This window comes from Teleopsis dalmanni, chromosome X, assembly GCF_002237135.1.
Source record: "Teleopsis dalmanni isolate 2A chromosome X, ASM223713v2, whole genome shotgun sequence".
NCBI lineage: Eukaryota > Metazoa > Arthropoda > Insecta > Diptera > Diopsidae > Teleopsis > Teleopsis dalmanni.
This window is the reverse complement of record NC_051848.1, coordinates 66394650-66413800: the sequence shown is the minus strand read 5'-3', so window position 1 is coordinate 66413800 and position 19151 is coordinate 66394650. Positions and strand designations below refer to the sequence as shown.

Sequence of the window (19151 nt, the reverse complement as noted above, 5' to 3'; positions counted from 1 at the left end):
CACTTGAAAATTTTTTTCTGTACCAAAATTGGTTTAAAAAGGTACCATTTCTGTAAAAAAAGGTCCAAAATTTTTCTATTGTCTTTTTATAAGAAAATACAATTTTTATAAAATGTACAAAAAGTATAAAACAATACAATATCCACAATAAAGTTGGGTCGCCGAAAATGTACCATTTTTTGAACATGAGTACCAGAGTACCAAACGGAAAAAAAAGTACCAATTTTGGTACTAAAGTACCATAAGTGGCAACCGTGGTCAACAGCTACAGCTGGCTTATAATTTTGTTTTGTCAAAGAACTTTCACAAGTAAATTAACAAAAACTCCAGAAAAATGTACGAACATAAAAATCAAGTACGGCTTTGGGTAAGTTGGGTAATAAACGCTAACTCTGAGCTTCAAATTTGGCAGGGCACGAGTTCAATTCCTGGTATTTGCAGTCTCAAAAATTATTTACGTATAATTAAATACAAGAATTATTTCCCAGGTCACTGATGATAGATATTTGGCAATACTCGGAACAGCTGTATGGTAAACGAAAAATTAAATTATTTAAAATAATATAAAAAGAATTTTTGTTGTTGTAGTTCACTATTTTTCGAAAAACCTCTTTATAGAAGCTCTTTATAACCGTTTCTATTAAATAGAATAGTCATTTCCGTCTCAAAAATGACGTTAAATTACAACTTATAACTTCTTTCCGCAATCACATATTAGACCAATCCACAACCATGAAATAGTGTAAATAAATATAATACAAATTAACATTCTGGATATATGATAGTTTCAAATTATTTTTTAAGAGCATAAAAAGTAAAATATTATAATAAGTTGGAGACACTCAATTCATCGTTGATGCATACGAGCCGATGCCATTCGTTTTGGAGGTGTACAGACTACATTCATTCATGTCATAAAAATTATGTAAAGTACTTAATAACATAAGTTCCAGCTGTCAACCAATTAATTTGAAATTAATTTCTTCATTGTTGGCCGTAATCGTTGTCAAAGTAACAAAAAAAAACACATTTTATTTATTTTTGAATTCTTTATTTTTGAAATTCCCATAGGTAATCATAAGTTGGATTTTAATGTCGCAAACCCACCTGCTGGGTCTTTTATATTACCATAAAAAGAAGTTAGTGATTTATGTCAAGCTTGTCTCCATATTGACCAAACGCAACACAAAATCTGATAAACACTGGAATAAAGTAATAAAAATATAAAAATCTAAAAAATAAAGAAATAAATTTCACCATTTAAATTGATTAAATATCTGTATTTCTTGATAATTAGTGGACAACTCAAGTAGAAATTATACGTACGAACATTTATTTAAGACAAGTAACTAAAAATAATTTATTTGTGTTATATTCTATTATATTATATTGTAAATGAATTTAAAAAATAGAAAGTAAGAAGAGACTAGTATAATTACAATCCTTAAAGTATTGCCGATAAAGTTCAGCGGTAGAAACAGTCGGGAACACGAGAGGGATTATTTTTAGTCCATGCAAACCCGACATATCACTATTGTGACGACGTAGTGAGGATACGTTAGGCATTTTTAAACCTCCTCTTCTCACAAAAAAAAGAAAAAAGTATATATTTAATCGCCCGTATTATATAAATACTATATAATTCTTTCTTCAGAGTCATTACCTTTTTGTCTAACATGAAAATCAATAACCTAAAACCACTTCTTTAAGAATATTTTCACGATGCACGTTATTATATATCCACCATTATCTTAAAGGAACTCTCGGTCATAGCCGTACTCTGCTCCAAAGCGGAGTCCGTTAAGAGCAAAGCTCAACAATTTAATCTTTTCATTTTAATCATTGAAAATCGTTTTTAGATCTATTTTGTATAAAAAACAAATCTCTACATAGATTATATCAAAGTAGTAAATTTGTTGAACCACGATAATCTAGCAAAAGCACATAAGCTCTAATAGAATGCTCCCATTAAATTCATTAAAGCAATTAATTAGATTTAGGTAGCTAATAAAATTTGATTAACCATGCAAAGAATCTTCGTGCTTTTAAACTTAGTTAATAGTATGTTTCCACTGCTTACTTAGTAAGTTTAACTTACTAAGCAGTTAAATAAATTGACTATATTTTATGACTATATATATTTATATCTGCGATTATGTATTGAATAAACCTTTCAATTTACCAACTTAAGCTTCGGATTTGAGATGAAGAAGGGATACCTATTTAAAATCTTTCATTGCATATGCAAGACGCTTGTCAAATGAATTAAATTTTACAAAGTAGTCCTGTTGAGCAGTTTTTTTTTGACTTCTGACAATCCATAAACCAATTGGTATAATTCAACTTTCATAGCAGGGCAGCAATAATGTTTTATCAGCTTAAATCACACCTTTTCTATTCTTTTCTAATTAAATATTTCTTATGCTTACAAAAAATAGTCTGGTCATGCGTCAATAGTCTGGTTACGTCTTGATATTGCGCACTATATCCAGATGTGTTCTTCTAGTAACTCCCACGATTTCGCTACAAGCCCTAACTGTAACTATGCCCCATTATGTCACCCATCTGTTTTCATAGCTCAATGCACACACCAATTTAAATCCAATTGATATTCCGTCTTAACCTATTGATGTAGCTAGAGTCTATTCGCTGACGCAGGTTAGCTTTAGTCGTAATCCACTATTGTTCCCAAATAATCTCATTCGCTTTCACGCTATTTTTACCCAATCATATCCGAGGCCGTGTATTCGTTTGGATTATTTTTTTCCTGTTATCTGCTACACATATCTCAACGGGCTATAGAAATAACACTTAACAATACTACTTTTGCATTCAAGGGTGAATGCGACAAATATCCAAATAAGAGTTAAGAATTATGTATATAGATTCGCTATATGAGCAATTTGTTACAATATTTTTTTCAATTAGAAATTACAATACATAATTTATAAAACAATATATTTTTAAATGTTATTCATTCATCTAAATATGGTTTGTAGTTTACAATTTGATGGGCTATAGTATTTAAAATCTCATATGCTGGCATATCTTGACCCTCATGGATAACCGCTGTTATACGCGCACATTCCTTTATATAGTTCTCAAGTTCTCTCAAATTAACTGGTTTCCGAGGGTCTCTTACTTGCACGGCTTGTATACATTTACCTGCCATGTATGCCAGTTGTGAACGAGCAGAACTGAATACTTCATCTAAGTCATATAACTCTAAAGGTGGAGCGGAGGGTTCACTAAATACTGTCGGAAAAGTCTGTAATATCGTAAAATAAAAGAAAAAGTAATAAATATATTTATAATAAATAATATAAGGCGTGACCTTTTGTAAACTTAACGCAAAAAGACAATCGCTTATTTTAAGAACAGCATACGAAACAACAACACCGCTGGCGTATTTAACCTAACTTTTTTGAAACCCCTTATCCGATAAGCAGGTCATAATATATGGTTACCAAAATGCATCCATTTCGAATTATTTTTGGAAATATATGCAAATTCCTAGTCAGTTGTAAGAAAACTGTTTACAAATGATAAGTTTGGGTATAGTTTTTTTTTGGACTTATGTTTTTTTTTTGGACTTATGTTAATTTTTAACATTTTCAATGAAATACAAGAACAAATAATAAAGTTTTGCAAATATTTATGTTTTTGATGGTTACCACCCAAAGTATCAGTTTTTCATGTTGATATTTTTTTTAAAAATGCTTATAAAAGATAACGCCTCTAAAAGATTTATTATGTACCCTCTTCTGTATATTTATGAAGGGGTACATTTCTTACCGTAAGTTGTAGTGGTGGCAGTGGTATCTCAAATTGTGGTTTGATTATCTTTAGTGACTCATATTTAACATTAAGCAATGTATATGCATCTATAACATTATTTAATAGGTGATTACTCAGAGTGCAAAGTGTCATATCAAACATTTGCTTAAAATCTGTTGGTATATCCGATCCAATTGAGTCGATTAAACAAGCTTTAGGTATATCGGCTACAAAAGCAATATCCATAAAGGACTTATGGTCATTGATCTAAAATAACGAAAAAGAATATACGATTTTATATACATACCTATATACATATACATGAATCTTTATCAATTTATTTTGAAATTTTGAAAACTGACCTCAACATCATTAAAATCCAAGTGGGTAAAAGTGATTTCATTTCCAATTAGTAATAACAAAAAGTAGTCCAAAATTGTTTCATTGGTCTTATTTCTATGAAAATATTTGTCATGCCACATATAACCAGAACCAATTGCAAGTATTTTTCCATCACTTTCTGCGTTTAGGTAGTAGCAAGCAAGGGGACGATTAAAAGGATAAACAACAGGTCCAGTTGTCAAAAGTACATTTGCTGGTTCAGAAACATTTAACGTTGCACCGTATGGATATTGAAATTGTATTTGATATTTTTGTTCACTAAAGTCATAATCAACTTTATCAACTCTTCCTTCTTGCTTTATTAAATATCTCCACATAGAGTCGCATACCACACCTCCACCAATAACACATTCTTTAGGATGAGTGTTCTTGTAATAATGCGGACGTAAAACAGTATCTGCAATATGAGACAATACATTATGAAATATATTTAATTATTAATTTATAGAATTTTGAATTTTACCAAACTCATTACTAATCCCTATTTGAAAAGATTATAGTCTAACCAACAAGTCTAATATTTATTATATGGGTTTAAAGTGGATTGTTAAATCAGAATTGCAACTCACCATTTTACCATACAACCAATGCTCTACTACCACTTCATGAATATTAGACATGAGTTCTAACAGGTTTTAGGTCATATCTAAGTCAATGTCATCTTATAATTCTATTTTAAAATATTGTTTGTTTACAGAGCTTTAATTCTAATATATGTACACTGATTTGAGGTTTATCGCATTCGAACAAATAATTATATATATATTTAAGTATCTGAAATAGCTATATAGACTTCTCTCATAATAACCTCTGATAAAAACATCATCATGAGCTTTCATTAATTAACAACGAACAGCAAAATGTATGCAGTAAGCTCAGCTATGTGGTTTAGTGCAAGCGTGTTATGAAAAATTGATCGTACTGTTTTGTATCGCTAACCGTTAGAATGTGAATATAAGAATTTTATTTTTTTGCATCAATGAAGTAGAAAGAAATGGACCTTTTTTTTACTAAAACTCTAGGTCTGAGTTTTAATGAAATAAACTAAGGAACGCGTTGTTGGAATGAAAACTGATTTTTTTAGAGAGCCAAACACGCAGAGATGCATTTTCAACTCTAATAGTTTCATGGCAGAAACTTCTTGGACATGCAAGATCAAATTATATGCTAACAAATATAGTTAATTTTTCTTCATTTAATTTTTGGTTGTTTGATATTAAATGTGCCAACACATTAAACATTTTATCTATCAAAACAACAGTTCGAAGACTTAAGTTCGTTCAAATAATGGTCATGATTCTGATTTCCCGGGTAGGCACATTTGACAATAGATTTTAGAGTAATAAAGATAATTGTTTAACTACGCTGTATATTCATATATATATGTACCTTAGTTTTGAAGATAAATTCGATAAAATTGCATATATTATTTTTTATATTTTTTTTTATCGTTTTCTTACCACTATTTATATAAATGCCATATTGCTCCAGAAAAAAATTAACATTAGTATTAAATTGAGTTTCACCTCCTTCGCCTAATAATACAAGTAGCTTTCCACCATTATTAATAAATTCCTGAAAATAAGAAAATTAATATATACCACAAAAATTGGTTTCAGACAAATTGGTTTAACTTTGAATAAATGCATTAACATTTGATTTTTTTTTTTAATTTAATTTATTAAAATCAATCATTTTTATAAAACAACGGTTTTTTTTTAAATTTATGCATAGAATTTTGCATAAAAGTAAGACACCTAAACCGTTGAGTAAATGTCATTTACATAAATGTCATTGAAAAACTCTAAGTAATCTTTATAATCAAAGGCTATGATATAAGAAAAAAGTGCTGAATCGACTAACAGAGTTAGAACAATTATTCTGTATGTAATATATACCTGCATGTAATGAGTAGATCAATTAGATTCTGAATTAGATCGATGAACATATTAATTGGATCTATAGGTTTTAAGTTACTGGAACATATTTAGATATTTTTAAAATCTTTATGATTTAAAATATAACTATAGTTTTTTTTATGTCTAAAGTCTTAAATTTCATAGATACAATAGATAAAGTATTCTTTTTCAAAAGTGCTAGAATAAGCACAGCGTTTATAACAAACATACATATATAAATTATCTCACATAGGTCCTACTTTGATGATGATAATGGTATATTTTTTTTCTCCTAACTGGAGCAGAGAGCCATAGACAAATTAATGAAATTGATTTATGTATTTCATTTAATATTTGGTATTATTTCACATAGTCTTGCTAATAGCATTGAATTGATTCAAATATAAATTTTGAAGGTTTGTTATAAAGTATAATGATACTGACATTAAAGTTATATTAGTGTCTTCATGGTATATTCAAAGTCAACCTGGACTGGAAGTTAGTCAAACTGTATCTTTAATATTCATCTATACACGAACATACCTTTAGAACTTGAAACTCCTCCTCCGTGAATCGATCTTGTGGTCCTGCTAAGACAAACAAATCTACACGAGTTAATTTTTCCTTTTTTAACTCGCCATCAATTCTAAAAGTATTCAAGTTATTACAAAAATTAAATTATTAAAAATACACATTATACGCACTGCTCAACTTGATAATGGGTTTTTAACTTTCGGTGAAGCATTTTGTAATTGTCGGATAATTCAAAACTTTCGTTTTTCGAAATATCGAAAGCAATTACGCCTTTTGTGTGAGTCGACATATTTCTTTTCGTTTATTATTACTTTTAATTTACTTTTGACTTTAAATAAAAACTCTAAATAAACAATTTCAAATAATACTTTACTCCTTACTAAAATTTAACATTAAAAAGTAATAGCATGCAATGCCCTTGTAACCATAGCAACCCATTTTCCGGCAAAACAAAAGCTAATAAAGAAGAACAAATTTCTACAAACTATAATCAATATTCTCTTTATATACATATGTATTAATAAAAGCATTCAAAATATTTTCAAATTTTTTAATTGGAAAACATTTTAATAATTTATATCGACCAAGCAAAAACTCAAATGTTTATTCGGTTTTTACGGATATAAAAACTGTTTTTAAAACGGATTTTTAGGCGCATTTCCAATTTCCTGGGCACGGCACTTTGACAACGGCTTTTGAAAAAGTCAGCGATTTCGAGCAACTTTTTACACTATGTTATATGGCAATATAACACTTCATGATATATCCAAGTTTGAAAGTGTAAACTTTTTACATTAATCACACTAGCAAAAGAAACTGCTGGCGCCATCTAGCGTCAACTAGTGTGTTCATTTTTTACAATGTTTACTCAAGTGATGATCAAATGCGACATTTGAACAATTAATTTAAAAAAAAGATTCGTTTTAACTTAAATATTTCATCTGATATTTATATATAAGCTGCCACATTTGTTTACACTTCAGAAATTAAATAAGTAAATATTGAAACAAAAGAAAAAGCAAAAAGCAATTGCTGATATAACAAAAGTTAATAATAAATTAATAATAAAAATAAATTAGAAAAATTTTTAAAAATATTAATATATAAAAATATAATATAAAAAGAAAGTGTTATAGACTTAAACACTACTAAATGCTTCAACGTGGTATTCTTATTTTTTAAAATAGTAAAATATTATTATAAGTTTATTCTATTTTGGCGTGATTAACTTTATTATGCTAATTATTTTGCTAATTACTACACATTTATCAAATCAATTGTGCAAATGTATTAGTTGCATTAGTGTAATCGTATTTTATAATGAATGAATTAAAGTTTTGTGATTGTAAAATAATAAAATAAAGATATCATATCATGAAATGAAGTTAATCCATAATGAAGCGCTCAAAGTACAAATAAAATAATTTAGTAATAAAATTTAATAATAATAGATGTTAATCAATTGTTGATGAAATCTGCAATAAGCATGGATTCTCCAATTTATTCCCGACGAAGTTAACATAAAAGTGGACAGTTATAAGATACTTACAACGTATTTGAACTGTTTTTCATGAAGAGTAATTTTGAAGTCAGAGCCCCTAATTGCTAACCGAAACGGGCTTTGAGTTTTGTTAAATGTAGAAAATGTGTCCAGTACAATTAAAAATTAATTAATAAAAAAGGGAAAATGAATTAATAAAAAAAGCGGATCAGAGAAATTAAGAATATATTTTGAAATAGTTTCTTAATCTATCGGAACTTAATTTATATTTTCAATTTTATTCTAAAAAATAAAAAATAATTAATTTTATTTAGAAACTGTTCACACAAAAAATTAGTAAGCATATTATGATATCGATCATTTTTAATGTACAGATATTTATGCTATATTGATTCAAAAGCCATCGGAAAGATTATGTATCAAGTCAAACTATTTAACTATGTCCGTCTATCCGTCCTTGTGTTAATTCCCAATTTTTTTATTTTATGTATAATATATGTATTAATGTAATTATTTTTAAATTTTTATATGTTAGATTTTTATTGAAATATAAATTTGTTATTAATAAAATTAAATAAAAAATAATAATTTTACTTTCTGGCTAACTTTAATTTACAAATATGGCAAAAACAACATACCATAATTACACAATGACGACAATAAATTGGCGCTTGATTCTAAAAATAAAATATTTGTATTTACATAATATGCTTTTTAATATATTTATTCGATGTCGTCAATTTAATTTAACGAAACGAAGGTTAATCAAGCGATTAATCTGAGATTGCCAATTTTGCTAACCAGCGGATTTGCTTTGATAGATTTAGTTAACCGATGACTTGATAGAATACTGACAGTTTAATTTGCTATTTAGTTTCTATTTTACTTAGATTTTGAGAATAAAGAATTTTATGCAATATTTTTGCATTGTAATATAACGAGTTAAAATGTAAAAATAGAATTTATAAATGATATAAATATCACTAATTAACCAGAGTAGAAAATTGTGCATCGACGCAATAAATAACTGTAGATAACCAGCAGCTAAGAAAAATAAATATTGATTTAGCGTGTGATTTATCCGGTTTTAAAAAAATCAACCTTTAATATAATGAAAATGGTATAAATGCTTTTTTCTAAAACGTAAAAGCTATATTAGGAAAAGTTGCTCAACATACCTATCTATTATGAAATCAGTTTTTGCCCTAAACCAATTTAATTATTAGCTTCTCCTCCTTCTTGTAATGCTTTGGATTTCAATTTTTTGCATAGTAAATACATATGTACTTGTGTTTCCATATATACTTGTACTAAAATTCAGTAAAAAGTTAATTGAATAATTCCTGCACCCAAATTCAAGTATTTGTGAGAATGAATTGTCATTTCGTACTGTCTAAAGTTTACTTGAATTTTCCTTAAAAATTTCTTCGAGTAAAATTCAAGTAAAGTTGAAAACAGCTGCTTTGTGTTGTAAAAATAAACACGACTATTAAATAACATTTTTATCGCCATGGTGCAAAATTTTGTATTCTGAAATAATTATATAAATAATAATTAAATCGAAAAGTGAAGATTTTTTAAGTTTTACATACATATATACAGGAGAAGGCAATTATTTCACAATGACTCATCAAAAAAAAAAATAAAAAAAAAGTGTGCTAACAATAATATTGCAAAAAATAATAGAAAAAATTCCAAATTATGTTCTTATCCTCCACATCACTTGTTAAGTAAGTAATGAGTGCCATAATTCTCTAATATGTAAAATTTAGAATATTTTACACACACCGTAATATATAATAGGTCTGTTCCACGAGCTACTCATAGCAAAACATGAGTAAAACAGAAGTAAAATTTACACAAAAATACTTGAAAATTTGCTGGTGGAACGCGCTTGTGTATACACAGTGTTTACTCAAAGTTACTATGAGTAGCTCGTGGAACAGACCTAATATAATACAATAATAGGTATATTTCTTTGACATGAATGCTCTAATAAAGCACGTGCTGCTTTAAAGTTAACATGCAAAACAAAAACAAAATTCGCAAAACTAAGCCCACTTTCCTGAAAGTACTTAACGAATAAGGCTCTCGCACTACAATGATACCAAATCCTAAAACTAATCTTTTGTTAATGATTTTTGGAAGAAAATGGAAAATTCCAGTCAGCGGCTTATTATTTACAACTGTTGCAAGTGTTAATGAGTAAATTTAAATGTTTTGTAAAAGTAATTTTTTTAAAAAAATTGTGACAGATTAGTAATTGTGAAGAAGTTAATTTTTATAATTATTATTAAGGAATTTTTAATTTCTGTGTTCATTAAAAAATGCAATACATGAATAAATATAAAATAAAATCGTTAAAATAAAAGCAAAAAGTAAGAAGAAGAAAAAGTATTTACATATTAATATATTATTTTAAATTATATAAATTTATAGATAATACTTACAATTAAGGTATTATAATAACTCAAATTACATCGACCAATTTTCTCTCAACACATTTTGTTATTATTGCCGGGCCAGTAATAATATTTAATTAAAGTACAATTAAATATTTAACACAAATTTATAAGTGTAAATTTTTATTGAAAAAAACATTTTTAATTATTATGTATTAAATTAATGACCCAGGCCCAGTAATATTAAAAAACATTTTAAAAGTTGATTATTGTGAATTATTATTTTTCACTCTATTTGAAGTTAATAATAGTTACAGTTCATTCTCTCTATTCAAATTTAAAAATTTTTACTACTTTCAAAATATTTCCCGGTTTTATTAAAGCCAACTATCGTTGACATTTATTTAAAAATAATGTCACTTTCTAGTTATCTCAACTTTATCTTTTGCTTAAAATTTGTCTGACGCATAATAGCATTTCAAATTTCCCTTAATTTTAGCCTTCGTTTAAACAAAATTAATATAGCCTTTACACTGACCTCAATTGGGTCATTTTGGTCAGAAATCAAAAATGAGAAGCAAATGACTCATTTTTGCATGCATAATCTCAAGTGCAAATGAGATCTATTGGATCTTATTCTGTATAAATGAGTTCCAACAAAGTTCGAATAAATTCCAAATACATTCCAAATGCAAATGAATACATTGCACATACCCTCAATAAAAACTTTTCATGGCATTTTTACAATTTGAGAAAGCTGTTTTTGACATATTTACAAAAAAAAGTAAACAACTATTTGGTGGTTGCATTTCCTTGAAAACGATGTACCTCTAAAATAGCTAAAAAAAAAAATTTCAGTTTATATTGTAAGGTTTGAAGGTATATTTAATCTTCATCTAACATTTTTTTGGTACAGGCCAAAAATCAAATCAACAGGCATGTTGAAAAATCAGCTGTTTAAAATGAGAACAAATGAATTACAATGAATATAAACACTTTTAAATGACTCATTTGAAATAAGCTATTTTAGGCCAGTGTAAATGCCATATAAGGCCATTTTCGTTAATATCGTTCTGACCTCAAAACTAAATTTTGTATGCAACAAAGAACTCAATTTCGCTGAAACAAAGTTTAAATTAAGATTTTTGCTAAATTAAAGTGTGTCTGAACGTAGTATTAAATAATACAGCTTAAATAAATAACAAATAATCAGCATTGTTAAATTAAATTTTATTTATGAATTTTATCATATAAATTATTTACAACATTTTTAATTTATATATTGGAAGGATACGAATTAAGATAAAAACAAAATGGAAAATATATTATACAAACATTGCGATCTTAGCGGAATTTATCTGGCAACGCCACAATCACAGCTAACTTAACTCAATAAGCTGTCATATGAGTTTTTTTCGCTGACATTAGTAGTTTTATTTTCTGCTTTTCGAAAAGTGTGTGAAAACTTACGAAAGAATTGATCCGAGTTTTGCGATTATTGGTGATTAAAATAAAATTCTTCAAATAAGGATGGCATCGATTTGTGGACGCATGGCTGTACGCTCCGTTGCACGCCAAAATATTGCCTACACTCCAGTCCGTTTTTGCAAAAGTAAGTTTTTCAGAAATAAATATTATCAGGGAAACGAGGCAACCCAAATGTTCCTTACCACAAATGTGCTTGCATTAATTTGACAGTTCACATAACTTCTATGCATTTTACAGCTAAAAGGTTATATAATATGCGATATATTAACATTTGACTAATGTAAATATTGCAAATTCGTAATTACTGCGGCGCTACAGTCACCAAATAAAATGTGTGGCTTATGTAATCGCCACTTTTAACCCAAAATTGGTACAATTTATTGACTTCAATATTTTGTTGTATTGAGAGATAAGTTCGGTGCGATTGACATAATAACAATTTCTCCGCCCTTTTATTATGGTTTTAAAATGCATTTGACATTTGGTCAGAATTAGCGCGGTTTATGTAATAGTTTTTGCTGCTCATTTGACACTGCGATTACATAAAATTTGCGAATATCTTCGAAAAATGTTTATACTCATTCGTTTTATCTTTGTTTTGCGATTAGATTTTTTGTTGGAACATAAAATTCTTTATATAACACACGAAAAACATGAAAATAGAAATAATTTTGTTTTTTTAAGGGCTTATCTTAAAAAAATTATATTAAGGGAAAATCACTGCTTAATGGAAATATTCGAGCAAAAAAAATCTGTAAAATCATAAAACAAATAACAGAAAAAATAGAAATTATTTATATTTTGAAATAAATCCATCGACATTTACAATAGTTTTACATAATCAAAATATAGAAACCTTTTAAATTTAATATTTGAAATCATATATGAAGATACATTAAAGAAAATAATAAATATTATTCTTAACAGAACCAGTTGCTTCTATTACTTGTGCCCATAACATTAAGTGCATCAGATATGCCGGTTTCCACTTGACATATAAAACCAAGTTGTAATTTTACTGCAATTATTTCTGCATAAAACTATAAAATCTAAGTTATAATTTTCAACTCATATGCATATTTCAAATATAAATATATTTTGCAAGATCTAATATAAACGTAAAAAACTTTTCAACAAATTAATATTCAGTTGCTATTACTGTTGCAACTCTAGAGACGTGTCTGTCACATGACTGATGTAAAAGAACTCACCGATACTTGTGGTTTCAACAACGACGACGTCTACGTCACGTTGAATTCGACGACTAAGTGTCTTTCAACACCTCAAAAGGAACTATATAAGCAGATCCTTGCGTTCTACGACAGCAATAACGACTAAATGTCTTTCAACACCCTTCAAAAGGAACTACATAAGCAGATCCTTGCGGTTTACGACAACAATAACGAATAGGCGTCATTAAACACACTCATAAGCAAGTCCTTGCGATCTACGTTAACAATAACAACAAATACTTGTTCAATATATATATCGGTACTCTGAAATAACATAGACCGGATTTCTCTATTGTAGTAGTTTTTCTTAATTATATCATAAAGCGCTTTTTATATATGATAAGGAAATGATGTCAAAAAGCTAATAATTTCTACTTAACCTTGTTTTTAACACTAGGAAATAGATTGATCTAGCGCTGCCATTTGTCGGCCTGTGTCTGTTTAAACTCAAATTGGTATTTTAACCTTTAATTAATAGCAGTTCTTTTAAATAATTAAATTATTTTACGCATAATGAATTACAAAATTCTTTCTAACAATTGCTGTGACATATAAATTCTCTATTATAAAAAGTTTAATCGATTTGTCATACAAACATGTTGATGAGTTTGTAAACCCCATATCTTAATACTTTTAACACCTATACTGTGATATGATTGGTAGTCTCTTCAAAGATTTTTACTAGAATTGGATTATAGTACACAGAATAATTTGTTTTTTGTTTTTTTTTTTTAGATCCTCTTACGTCATTAAAAATAGTTTCTTATACCAAATGTTGTCAGCACACTCTTTTCATAAGAATGTGGAACATAAATTTGTGTAAAGCATTAATGGTACAACATTGTTTTTAAAATAATGATTTTAAGAATATTATCCTATATACTAAACAATGTTCATCAGCACAGAAAATTACGTGACTTAATAACAGAAGTACGCTATAAAATGTTTTTGTTGTTGTTGTTGCAATCTACGAAGATCAATCGAGCAGTTAACATTGAAGGAATTACAACTACGTATATAAGAATTAAACGGTCAAGTTACCCACCCTAAGCTTGAACTTACTCTATACTATTGAAAACGTAAAAATTATGTATAAAACTTAAATTTTTTATTACGTCTGACTGGTTATAATATGCTTTTAAGCTTTTCCCCAAAATTGCAAAGAATGTAGCATCAAAAACGACTTTTACCAACTATTATAAAACAAAACTCAAGAAATCAAATTTCTCAACCTTCGGTTTACCATAAAACCGACTCCGAATTCATGCTCTGTTGAATGACAGCTGTAGTACATATCGCAATGTTCGCATTTGGAGCATCATTCTCCCGTCAGCATTATATTTCTTGAAATTCTTAATAACTGGACATTAACCAGTTGTATAGATGCAACATCTCTGTAAAGAGTTTGGACATTTTAAGTGCATATACTTTAGCATGTTCCTTATAACTTTTGCATGTGTCGTCAACAGTAAACGGTCTCTTTATCCGAAGTTGACTCTTCGTTTTTATTGAGAGGTTTTTTTTGGATGATGAGTTCCAAGCTCGAAGAATAACCTCATAAATCCATGACGAGGATTTCGCGGAACACGTTAGTTCACTACGCACGGATGATTGTAGCTATCCAGAGGTGGCCACATGAAGGCTGTGTATCAACTTGAAGAGAACAGTGACAAGGATCACGCTGACATTTAGCAAGTTAATCAGACACTTTACCTTGTATGCTCACTTCCGCCCCCAACAAAATAACAGCTAACAGGAGTAGTAAATCTTCACTATAATTGAATTAATAAAAATGAGACTGGAGACTGCAGAGTTTCAAAACTGACATATGTTAGAGATAAACAATTTATTATACAGAAATAAAAACTGTTTTTAAGTTATGATGTTTTTATAAAAGATATCTAAATTCCCAAATACATATATCTTCTTAGTAGTGCCTAACGATTAATTGTCGTCTTTAATAATGAAGTTGATCCGACAATTTATAGTTCCATTAAAACTTTGAAGTTATAAGAGTATCTGTATTGAATATTCATTTAACTTGACTGTAAAATGATAAAAATGCATTTTTTAATTGAACTTAGTTTGTATGATATTGTATTATTTATAATTTATTATTAATTATTTAATTTGTTACTTTTTATTTTTTAATGTAGTGATGAACGATCCCGTGGAGCATGCCACTGGTCTAGAGAAACGTGAACTTTTGGCAAAACTAGCTGGTAATGATAATCCCTTCGATATGAAGGTGTTCAAGCGTGGCGCTGGTACCAAGGAAACTCCAAATCTAATTCCATCAGCTTTTGATGCACGTATTGTTGGTTGCATCTGTAAGTTTACAAAATTATATATGCCTTTGTTATTGAATAGTTTCTAACGTATATTAACATTACAGGTGAAGAAGATCAAACATATGTACAATGGATGTGGTTGCAAAAAGGTACATCAAAACGTTGTGAGTGCGGTCACTGGTTTAAACTAATCGAAAAAGCACCAGTTTAAAATTCTATATGGCAGAAACTTATGTTCATAATACCAATTAAAAAATCAAATAATTTTAAAAAATTGTGTGAATAAAGGATGTAAATCGCAAAACATAAGACACCTAACATGCAGACACAATATTTAATTGTTTTCTAGTTAAATTCTTAACATGCTAAATGCTTATTTTAAGCTAAATAAACGAAACATTACAGCAACAATTAATAAAAAGAACAACTTTAATTTAAAAACAAAAAAGTCACTATAATAGAATGTGCAAACAAAAAAGAAAGAAAATTAGTTGTTGCGTTAAAAATTCTAAAGGTTTAAAAAATAATAAATAATAAATTTAAACAATTCATAAAAACCAAATGTTAGTTCTAAAAATATATGTAAATTTGTTAAGATTAAAATGAGCTATTCATATAAATATGCGTATGGCAGTTGTAATTAAATTAGCTTTGGTTTTACCGGAATTTTAATACCCTTCATACAGGTAGTTATATTTGTTAACTGAGTTTACTTTTTGTGTATAAAAATATTTTTTATTTTTACTTAGAATCCAATGCACAATGGTCAACTGAATTCATTCATATGTCTACTTCAACCCGAGCTATTTACAAAAACTCAGAAGTGAACTTAGAAAATTTGACAATTTGGTCAACTAAATTAATCCATTTTTTAACTGAAATCTAGGCAATTCACAAAATTTATTAATGCACAGTTTTATTGAATTATTTCTAATACTGGATTTTGTTAAATCAATATCGTGATTGATGTAACGGTATCCAGACGAACGAATATTAAATTCATAAGCCTTACCATGCTAAACAAGAATATATATGGTTAATATTGATTTCATAGATTGTGTCCAAACTTGATTTATCCATTTTATATAATAGTATAATTTCTATTACAGTATATTAAAAATCTTTGAAACATTTGAATCGAGCACTTCAAATGTTCGAAAATGCTTGGGTTGCTCAAAAATTTTTGAGCTACTGCATTATCTTAAGTTATTTATTTTTAAAGTTATTTCATATGTGGAAGCTTTTCATTCAACACAATTTTTAGAAGAGGCATTTATTTTAATGATCCAACAAATATTTTATTTAAAAGTTGTTTTGTGGGCTATTGTGTTAGTATTAATTAAAAATTTGCATATCAAGGATGAACCTAAAGTTGAGTTCATAATTTCTATTAGTAAGAAATCTATATAATACTTACAATACTAAATAATAACTTACATCTTTTGTTGTTAATTATATTACATATTTTGATTATTAGTTTTTCGATGTTCTAACAAATCAGTTGTGTTATATACATGATTGTATGTTCGCACGGTGACAACCCAGTATACTTGCCAATGTTAGGATAGTCTCTTTACTTACGCAGTAAACAGAGAAAAACATGGTGTCATATAAGAAAAACCTGCATACACAATTCAAAATACATCAACAAAATAAGTGGAAAAGATGTTGAGCAACTATAATTAAAGAATAATCAATTAAAAATCAAAGAAAGAGAATTGACTGTCTTCACTTTATCATTGTCATCAGTTTTCTATTTGTAAAACCAGCAGTTCAATTCTTATTCTCATGTTATCGTCTCCCAGTTTGAACCTGCCAGTCTTACTGTGATGATTTACAATTTTGTGAACTCGAATCTATCAGTTTTGATCACTATTCAATTTATCTTACTACTTTTTGCGCTAGTATGATCTCTAGTACTTTCAATAATCTCCTTTTTTATATTAGTTGTTGCGTTGTTATAAGTTGCGTTCTAAATGAGGGAAATTCTAAGTTGTGCCGATAATGTAGTGATGTGTCGATACGTGTTAATAAATGGCAAAATGTGTGCAGTGCAAAAAATCCCAAAAAATCTCCCATTTGGTTTAGCATCAACTTAGCCTAACTCGCACACGTCCTAGGTGTATTCTTTTGACTTGAGTGCCGCAGTAGAACAACTTTTGGTTGCTTAAGAAAAATGTGGCATCACTACCTTAATGAAGTAAAGTTGTTTAGACAAGTAAAAAAAGAATTCAAACAAATTTGTGATTGATAACTACATGCAAATACAAAAATATTTGCAAATAATTTTAAAAAACTTTTTTATATAAATATATATAAAATGAATGAGACAAAAAAGTTATTGGTGAGTATTTTATAGTGTATTTGAATTTATATAAAAATTCCATTCCTTTTAGACTTTATCTATGATAACGGAAAAATAGTAAAGTAAGGAGCACACAAAGAGACCGGCGTATTGACCAAAAATTTGAAATTTTTGATAGCTACAGCTCTCCAGAAGACAATATGAAATCGTCAATAAATTCGTTTATATAATTTTCAAACTTCTAACATCACTCGTTAATATGAAATGAGTAATATTTAACATTGCTTTATTTTTTTTGCAATTGTCTTATAATTTTTTGCTTTTATTATAACGATTGCGTTTTGTATTTATTTATAATAAATTATTTAATAAATAATTAATATCGCCTTCACAATTGCTATCCTTTAAGCCATCTTCAAATTTTATTTAAAAAATTATTTTTTAAAAATATTTAAATTTACTGAATAACTCTCACAACAGTTATAAATAATAAACAAACTCCTCTATTATATGACGGGAATTTTCCATTTTCTTCTAAAAATCATTCGCAATAGATCAGTTTTAACACCACTGGAATTTTTTTTTTTATTTCCTTGATAATTGGAAACTTCCATTATAATGGGAGTAGCTTGTTCGTTAAATAGTTTCAGGAAAGTAGGATTATTTATGCGAATTTTGTTTTTGCTTTGCATTTTTAATTTTTTAATATGTCTAATTTTTTAAACTTAAGGGCATTTCTAAAAAATAACTTTTATTTTAATATTTTTAAGCATAATATATTTATGTTTGAAGTTAACGTGAAGCCTACACTGAATTATATTCAACTTCAATTTTATTTTAAATACTATATTTATGTCCAGCCATCCTTGTCTTAACTGTATATCCACATATACTTTATTACAAACTTTTTATACATCACCTATGTAATTCATCTATTGGGCTACAGAAAATTTTTTTAATTATTTCTTTTAAATTTGATGTTATTATATACTATAGCCATTACATTTATTGTCTTCTGCGTAACCTTTAAACGCCTCTGTCATATATATTGAAATTAATTATTTGATAGGATAGTTTTGAAATATAATTCATTGACTTGTATCGAAGTCTACATTATTTGTTTTAATCTTATTTATTTTAATCAATTAAAATATGATTTATTTAAAGCGCATACCTATAAGCCCATTTTGAGATCAGAAAATAAATCATAAATAATACACAAATTTGTATTTACACAATAAATCAAATTATCTTAAATTTATATTAAAAAAAATTTTTTTTTAAGTTAATACAAAATACATACCTTTAAATGATATATACA

General features: G+C 27.8%; 2 protein-coding genes and 1 long non-coding RNA gene across 3 annotated transcripts; 2 read left to right on the top strand and 1 right to left on the bottom strand.

Annotated features, from left to right (window-relative positions):
* The first annotated feature begins 724 nt into the window (after window positions 1–724).
* Window positions 725–1200, top strand: LOC119687814. Its single transcript, XR_005253267.1, has 3 exons — window positions 725–742; window positions 805–1011; window positions 1072–1200. It is a non-coding gene; the product is annotated as an uncharacterized LOC119687814 (long non-coding RNA).
* A 1741-nt stretch (window positions 1201–2941) lies between these two features.
* On the bottom strand, window positions 2942–7109 carry LOC119689137 (intraflagellar transport protein 52 homolog). Its single transcript, XM_038103887.1, has 6 exons — window positions 6782–7109; window positions 6621–6723; window positions 5640–5754; window positions 4140–4576; window positions 3796–4044; window positions 2942–3268 (listed from the first exon to the last, which is right to left on the bottom strand). Exons 1-6 carry the CDS (start codon window positions 6898–6900, stop codon window positions 2975–2977), a joined length of 1317 nt encoding a protein of 438 aa, XP_037959815.1. The 5' UTR covers window positions 6901–7109; the 3' UTR covers window positions 2942–2974.
* Window positions 7110–11923: 4814 nt separating this feature from the next.
* Window positions 11924–15946, top strand: LOC119690059 (cytochrome c oxidase subunit 5B, mitochondrial-like). The gene is made up of 3 exons (XM_038105042.1): window positions 11924–12126; window positions 15391–15564; window positions 15630–15946. The coding sequence occupies exons 1-3, from the start codon at window positions 12045–12047 to the stop codon at window positions 15734–15736; spliced, it is 363 nt and encodes a 120-aa protein (XP_037960970.1). The 5' UTR covers window positions 11924–12044; the 3' UTR covers window positions 15737–15946.
* The last annotated feature ends 3205 nt before the right edge of the window (window positions 15947–19151 follow it).

Excerpts from the sequence above, each read along its gene's own strand:
- LOC119689137 (XM_038103887.1), bottom strand. The coding sequence starts at position 6,900 with ATGTCGACTCACACAAAAGGCGTAATTGCTTTCGATATTTCGAAAAAC. Across the intron at positions 4,577-5,639 it reads TGGCATTTATATAAATAGTG|ATACTGTTTTACGTCCGCAT; the intron begins GTAAGAAAACGA and ends CTCATATTGCAG. Across the intron at positions 4,045-4,139 it reads TGGATTTTAATGATGTTGAG|ATCAATGACCATAAGTCCTT; the intron begins GTCAGTTTTCAA and ends TCGTTATTTTAG.
- LOC119690059 (XM_038105042.1), top strand. The coding sequence starts at position 12,045 with ATGGCATCGATTTGTGGACGCATGGCTGTACGCTCCGTTGCACGCCAA. Across the intron at positions 12,127-15,390 it reads TCCAGTCCGTTTTTGCAAAA|TGATGAACGATCCCGTGGAG; the intron begins GTAAGTTTTTCA and ends TTTTTAATGTAG. Across the intron at positions 15,565-15,629 it reads ACGTATTGTTGGTTGCATCT|GTGAAGAAGATCAAACATAT; the intron begins GTAAGTTTACAA and ends TTAACATTACAG.